The sequence below is a fragment of the Oxyura jamaicensis genome, chromosome 3 (genome assembly GCF_011077185.1).
Source record: "Oxyura jamaicensis isolate SHBP4307 breed ruddy duck chromosome 3, BPBGC_Ojam_1.0, whole genome shotgun sequence".
Taxonomy (NCBI): Eukaryota; Metazoa; Chordata; class Aves; order Anseriformes; family Anatidae; genus Oxyura; species Oxyura jamaicensis.
Genome location: NC_048895.1, coordinates 20,573,081 through 20,580,327, shown reverse-complemented (window position 1 = coordinate 20,580,327; position 7,247 = coordinate 20,573,081). Strand labels below are relative to the sequence as shown.

General features: G+C 51.5%; 1 protein-coding gene across 1 annotated transcript; it reads left to right on the top strand.

Moving 5' to 3' along the window:
* The first annotated feature begins 517 nt into the window (after window positions 1-517).
* On the top strand, window positions 518-6,949 carry LOC118163945 (histone H3.3A). The gene is made up of 4 exons (XM_035321109.1): window positions 518-652; window positions 1,886-2,040; window positions 3,452-3,605; window positions 6,308-6,949. Exons 2-4 carry the CDS (start codon window positions 1,913-1,915, stop codon window positions 6,434-6,436), a joined length of 411 nt encoding a protein of 136 aa, XP_035177000.1. The 5' UTR covers window positions 518-652; window positions 1,886-1,912; the 3' UTR covers window positions 6,437-6,949.
* The last annotated feature ends 298 nt before the right edge of the window (window positions 6,950-7,247 follow it).

Genomic DNA, 7,247 nt, shown 5'->3' with positions numbered 1-7,247 from the left:
TTACTTTCCCGTGGGGCGTTTTGTTACGGATGCCAGCAGAAAACGAAGTGAGCTTTTCTCGTTACACAGCACGGCAGCTGCCGTAACCCAGCGGGGTCTGTCAGAAGCGCCCGATAAATCCAGTCGCGTTTCCTGCTGAGGCTGAAACAGTCGGAGAGACCCGACGCAGGAACAAGCTGCCGCTGCCTTCCCCAGCCCAGGTTCGCCTCGGTCCCCCTGGGCTCCGGGCGGCTGGGGGGCGGTTGGGCGGCCGTTACCCCGGGCCGGCCGTTACCCGCCGCGGCCTCGCGCGCCCCCGCCCCGCGCGCGGTGTGCGGGTCCCGGCGCGCGGCTCGGCTCGCGGCGTGCCTTTTGTGTTTGTACACACGGCGCCCGCGGAGGGAGGGAGGGAGGGAGGCAGCGAGGGGGCGGCGCCGGGGGCGGGGCGGCGCCTTCCCTCCATTGTGCGCCATTGGCGGGCGGGCGGGCCGGGGGCGTGGCCCCGCGGGCCCCGCCCCTCGCGAGGCGGCCATCTTCCAATTGTGCTCCCGGCCACCGCCGCCGCCAGCAGCAGCCGCCGCAGCTCCGGCTCCTCCCGGCGCCCGCCCCCTTCCCGCCCTCCTCCCTCCCTCCCTCCCTCCCGCACGGCAGCCGCGCTCGCCCAGCGGACGGGGTAAGTCTCGCGCCGCGCCCGCCGCCCCCCCGCGCCCCTCGTCCCCGTCCCCCCCACGCCGCCCCCCGTCCCCCCTCACAAACTTTTGGGGGCTCGGCGGGCGGCGGCAGCCCCCGTCCCCCGCCGCCTTCCCCGCTCGGCCGGAGCTGCTCGCTCCGCCGGCAACCCCCGGCCCCGCTTCTCGGGCCCTTTGCCCCCCGCTGGCCCCCTCGGCCCCGCTCCGGACCCCCCCCCGGCGGCCTCCCCGGCCCCTCGGCTGCCCCCCGGGGCCGGCATCCCCCCGGTCGGGGCCGCACGGAGGAGGCTCTGGGCAGCCCCGGGTAACTCCGCCGCCTGCCTGCCTTCCCCTGCTCCCCACAGTTGTTGCTCAGCTTCACCATCTTGTCTCTTTTCTCTGGTCACCGACCATATTTTTTTTTTCCTATTGCATAAAAAAAAACAATAAAAAGGGAAAGAAACGGGCCGTAGGAACGGCCCAAACCCAACGCAATTTTTCGGTTTTCGAGCGTAAACTTTTCCGCTGCCCCCCCCTCACGGGCACCCGCACGCTTTGCAGCTCCTCGCAATTTTTTCGCCTTATTTTTTTCGCGTTTTATTTTTTTGCCTTCTCCTCGGGAGAGGACTGGGGCTGCGCTTCGCGATTGTTTCCATCTTGTTCTGGGGCCGGGAGCCGAGTTTGCCTCTGAGAGGCGCTTGGGAGCGAGGCGGCTTCGGGGGAAGCGCTTCCTCGGAGCGGAGGCGAGGCGGCTCCGAAGGCAGCCCCCCGAAAAGTTTGCCGCTCTCCTGCGCTTCCACCCGGCCCCTTCCTTCCCTTCCCGTACGGCAACCGCCGGTCCGCGGCTGTTCGCCCGGTGCCCGCCGAGCGCTGCCGGCCGGCGGGGGGTGGGAGGGGGGGCACCCTTTGGGTCGATCCGCCCGGGGCTTCCCCTGAGCTCTGCCCCCTCCTCCGCCGCCCCGGGGGGGGGGATTTGGCCGGGCAGAGGCCGCCCACCGCCTGCCAGCCCCCCCGGCTTTCCCCGGGCGGCGTTTGCGATACTTCCCCGGCGGCTGCCGGCCGGCGGGGGAACCGCGACCGCCTCTCGGCGCCCGACTCCCCGGGGCTGGTGGGGCCGCAGCCCCGGCGCCCGGCCGGTGGGGCGCAGCGGGCGGTGGGGGGCCGGGGGGGCGGTTTAACGCCCTCCCCCCTCCACGGGGACAGCGGGCGTTACGCGGGGCGGGGGCTTGTCGCCGCAGGTGTAAGGCAGCGACGTCGGCAGGAGCATGGCCCGCACCAAGCAGACCGCCCGCAAGTCCACCGGCGGCAAGGCGCCCCGCAAGCAGCTGGCCACCAAGGCGGCGCGCAAGAGCGCGCCCTCTACCGGCGGGGTGAAGAAGCCGCACCGCTACCGGTACGCAGCGCCCCGCACCGGCGGCACCGCGTCCGCACCGCTCCCGCATCCGCCCCCCCACTCCCCCCCCTCCCGCAACGGGCCGTGCTGCGGGGGGGCGGCGGGCGGCGCGGGGGGGCCGCCGCCGTGCTGCCTCCTTCCCTGCCCTGCCTGCCGACCCGCCGCGGCTCGCCGGCCTCCCAACGGCACCGCACCCCCACAAACCCCCCTTTAATTACAATTTAATAATAACCGTGCGTTTTCGGCGCCTTCCGCCTTTAACCGTGTAACCAGTCACGCACCGCACACGCGCGCACGCCGCTGCCGCCGTGGCTGTGGTGGGTGCGTGGCGTTTATTTCTGAGGCGTGCGGACCGCAGTCCCGCGGCAGGATGGTGCCGCCGCCAAGTTTATCGTCGCGGAGCGGTTCTTCTTCTGTGCCCCCCCGTTGCCGCTCCGCCCGCCGTGGCGGTGCAGCAGGCACGGCCGGCCACGGGGGGGCGCGAAACGCCCGCGGGTGCGCGGCGGCTCGTCCCCGAAATAGCCTCTCACGGCAAGAAAGGGAATAGTTTGTTGAGGAGGAGAGGCGGATCTTTTCAGCGGCGCTCCGATAGTGAAGCCCTTCGTCAGTTCGGAGCAGTGAGAGTTGTGCTGCGGCTTGGGGATGGTCCCGGGATAGGTGTGCGTGTCAGCTGGGGAAAGCACCGAGCTAGTTGGAGGAGGAGTCGGTTGAGAATAGCGAGCGTAACCGAAAGTTTATTGTGGGGCGTGCAAGGCTGAATTGACAGGCTAGGAGGCAGGTTATAAGGCTAGAGTTACAAAGGACAAAACTTATGCAGAAGTAATTGCATTGCTAACTTTTTGCTTAAACTCCATGCATAAGTATATTATTTTCCATCAGAATTCATAGTTCTAACACCAGGAAATAGATGGGATACTTTTACTGATAATGCTATACAGCGTATAAATTCTGTTACTTCTGAGAAAGTTGTCAGTGGTTTATGTCAGCAGGGAGGAAGAACCAGATGACCCTTAGAATTGTATTGCTTGTCAGGCTAATTGCTAGGAGGGTGCCTCCAGTATTGCTGAACAAGGTAACTCATGGCAGTCTGCACTGAGACCACTAACACATCCCAGTGTAAGGTAGCTGACATATGTTACACAGCCTTTTCATTGCAGTCAGGACCCTTGACAGCCTCGTCTTGTTCTGCAGAGATCCCTACTGGGGCTACTGGAAGTTCATACAGATCAGTGGTGAGAAATAGGGGCCCTTTGAAAGGGAAACTGGTTTCCTGTTGTAGATGCTGGAGTGCTTCTACACAGTACGTGGATGTACTTAGTTTAGGTTAGATTGTGAACCCGTATGGAAAGGTGATGTAGAACTGTGTTTTGAATACTAACTCTTTTTTATTATTATTATTTAATTTTGAAAGGCCAGGTACTGTGGCTCTCCGTGAAATCAGACGCTATCAGAAGTCTACTGAACTTTTGATCCGCAAGCTTCCCTTCCAGCGTCTGGTGCGTGAAATTGCTCAGGACTTCAAAACAGATCTGCGCTTCCAGAGCGCTGCTATCGGTGCTTTGCAGGTAAGTGCTGCCAGGAGAAGCACCTCGCCTGGGTGGCAATTTGTATTGGTTCTCGAGGAAACTGCTGAAGTATGCATGTATCTGCTCTCCAAAAGAAGCCGTTATTGTAAGGACACAACTATTGCTATTGTAAATGCTGTAAGAAAGTGGCTCTCTCACCCTAAAAGCCAGAGATTTAAGGTAGAGGAGGGCTCTGCCCCCTGCCCCATTGGCCAGAATGTTTCTATGGTTAGCCCTAGCTGCTCTGGATTGGTGGGCAGAGCTGCTCTCGGAGGGGCTTTGACATGGGGGATGCACCCCCACAAGCATCCATTGCTCACAGTTGATGTGGCGATGCCCTGCAGTTACCATAGCTAAAATAATGCAGTGGCAGGTCAGCAACTCCTTATTGCAGCTATAAATGTATTTTTTTAACCAGCTACCCCACCTCTTCTCCAGGTGACAGAAGAGTTAATAAGACACTTAAGATAAATCTGTTTCTTCTATCCTCAAGCCTTGTTAGAGTTTTTACCTTTGGAAGAGAGGAAAGTGTCGTTGTGTAGAATTTTCTAGTCTCTCCAAATGGAGGTCTTCATTTGAAAAATAAAGAAAAACAGTTTGATGAGCCACACCTAAACGTGGTTGAGGAAATAAGTGGTTTTGGGTAAAGTAGTTGGTAATAAACACGTTTTCTTATATGTTAGTTAAATGACTTAAAATACATTGACAGTGAAGTATTGATTGCTCCTTCTGACCAAAAATCTTGGCAGTATAACTTAAAATCTAGCGTAACCTACTTAGAACTTGATATCCTTGCTGAAGTAGTTGTATGCTTTTGCTTCCTCTGTTCTGAAAACTGATGGGCTCCAGCTGTGTAGTTGTACTTCCTAAATACGGTGCCCAAAAGGTTAGTCTTGTGGCAGAGATTTTGCATCTAAGTCCCCTCCAAGGCTAGGGAGGGAATTCATGGAACATCATGGAATTAAATGCTGCATTTCTTTCTCATGAGAGAAACTTATTCCTGATCTGAAAGATTGTTCAGAAACCTATCTAATTATAGAATATCTGATATCCAAACAAAACTGTCTTTTTCTGATTAATGGCTTCCACTTTGGCCAAAATGTGTGCCATGATGTCCTGTAAACTTGAACACATGCAGTGCTTCAAAAGGTGACTGCATTTGTGTGCTTGCTGCTTTTGCTTTTAGTTGGTGTTCTGACTTCATTGCTGTGAGTGAAGATGTTAGTTCTTAAATTGTGAGGTTTATCTGTGTTTTGGTTTTTGATTTTAAATCAGGAATTGCGTGTTAAAATTTAGTCAGTATTAAATTCAAATTCAGAACGCTAGCTTGAATATTCCAGATTTTGTGTTAAGCAGTTGTTAGAGAAGTTGTTTGTATAATTGTGCTTGCCTATTTTCAGAAAAAAAAAGGCAAACTTTTAACTCTTCTAGTACCATGTTGTTCATGCTAGTATTGCTTTCTTAGTAAAGTGTCTTAACTTTTCATGTAGTGAGTTAGCAAAGCTGTGTTAGGATAACTTATGACATATGAAATGAATTAATACTACAGTCAGCATATGCTGTAGTAAGTATTTTTTTCTTCAAATTAAAAGTTCCACGTTACCTAATAATAAGTTGATTTGGTGGCTCTTTTGTACATATTCTAGAAGGGTGAACCTCAGCCTTCCTTCTGGATGTGAGCCCCATTGTTTCTGTCTTTTTATCCGAAGTGCATGCTGTGTCCTGTTCTGCATCTGATAGCAGCATGCTTCTTAGGAGACTGCTAGGTGTTAGAATTCTGAATCAACCCCAGAATGGTTAAACTGTTATGTGCTAGGCTTAATACCAGCCAAATTAATGTGAGCTAGAAGAATAATTAGGTCCAACTGGGCATCTGTCTAAACCCAGATCCAGTCTGCAGTGGTTTCGTAATGGGGACAGCACAGTGATCAGGGTTGTAGTTTTCCTAGGACAGGGCTTGTCCTTTGCCCTTCCAATGTGCTGGCCGTGTGATTCTCACAGATGTGAGAGCCTTCAGTGTAGCTGGGGGCTGTGACATCTGTGCCCCAGATAGACTGGTGATGCTTAGGGAGGAACAGGGCATAGGATCATGAAGAGTGTCTGGTAATTCTCAGACTGCTGTTCTGCTTTTGGTGACTCGAGAAGTTTGTGAGGTGTTGTACCCTTGGATCTAATAATTCCCAGTACATTTCTTTTGTTAGTTTGTGATTTTTGAATTAAGCCTCTTCAGTAGCTATATCATCCTACAATAAGGAGCTGTGTGCCTTAACTGCGTGGTGTGAAGGAATAGCTGCTCTTTTCCTTAGCAACAGCCAATTTTACTTGATGTTCAGTAGCTTTTACTTTGGAAGAACACAAAAGTAACTTAAATGGTGTAACACTGCCTCTAAAAAGAGAAGTTCTTAAACAAACTCACCGTTTGATAAGATGATCCCTTATCTGTGAGAGTGCTGTCACAATATTTATTCAGTTGTGTTCCAGAGGATGTCCTCACTAAATGGTGGTAGCTTTGACATAGAATATTATTTGGTGGTTTGTAAGAAAATGGAGTCTTTTATGTTTTAACAATCTAAAACTTTTGGTGTGTACTAATAAAGATAGAAGCCTAAACTTAATGCCATCTTAATGTTGTACTTGGAATTCTTTTTTTTTCCTTTTACTCAGAGAGTGAAAGTGTTCTTAACTCTTTTGTTCTATACTAGGAGGCAAGTGAAGCCTACTTGGTTGGCCTGTTTGAAGATACCAACCTGTGTGCTATCCATGCCAAACGTGTCACAATCATGCCAAAAGATATCCAGCTAGCACGCCGCATACGTGGAGAGCGTGCGTAAACTTCACCATGATGGGTTTGTCGTTCTTGAAGCAAAATATTCTTCCTGTTATTGGTAGTAATGAACGTTAGATATTTTTTTCCATGGGGTTAAAAGGTACCTAAGTATATGGTTGCAAATGGAAAAATAGGGGACAGAATTGGTATTGGCAAGTTTTTTTCCATTTTCATTTGTGTGTGGATTTTTAATATAAATGAGGGGACATAAAACATCAATGCAGGCAAAAAAAAAAAAAGTCTCAGTGAACAAGTTTCAACAATTCAGCTTTATAAAAATTATAAATAAACCTGTCAAATTTTTCTGGACAATGCCAGCATTTGGATTTTTTTTAAACAAGTAAATTTCTTATCAATGGCAACTAAATGGTGTTTGTAGCATTTTTATCATACAGTAGATTCCATCCATTCACTATACTTTTCTAACTGAGTTGTCCTACATGCAAGTACATGTTTTTAATGTTGTCTGTCTTCTGTGCTGTTCCTGTAAGTTTGCTATTAAAATACATTAAATGATGCCTGGTTTTAGTCTTGATTTTTAAATATTACATTTGGGTTATATTTGATTAAAAAGTAATCAGCCTATATCTGGATAAGTCTTCTTACCCCTTCCCTTCTTCTCTTCCATATGTGGCCTAAATACTTACGGTAGATTTAGGAAACACACACAGTTGATATTACCTTGGCTGAAGTACTGTATATGTAAGGGTTTTTTTTAAGAGGTTAAAATCTGTCTACTCCACATGAAAGCAAGTTTGGTATGTGTATATTGCTGCGTAGAGTCTGGAGCTCAACTGAGCTTTCTAACTCAACTA

Bases quoted from the DNA above. Each gene is read 5' to 3' on its own strand.
- LOC118163945 (XM_035321109.1), top strand. From the start codon at position 1,913: ATGGCCCGCACCAAGCAGACCGCCCGCAAGTCCACCGGCGGCAAGGCG. The intron at 2,041-3,451 runs GTACGCAGCGCC...TAATTTTGAAAG, and splicing joins AAGAAGCCGCACCGCTACCG to GCCAGGTACTGTGGCTCTCC. The intron at 3,606-6,307 runs GTAAGTGCTGCC...GTTCTATACTAG, and splicing joins CTGCTATCGGTGCTTTGCAG to GAGGCAAGTGAAGCCTACTT.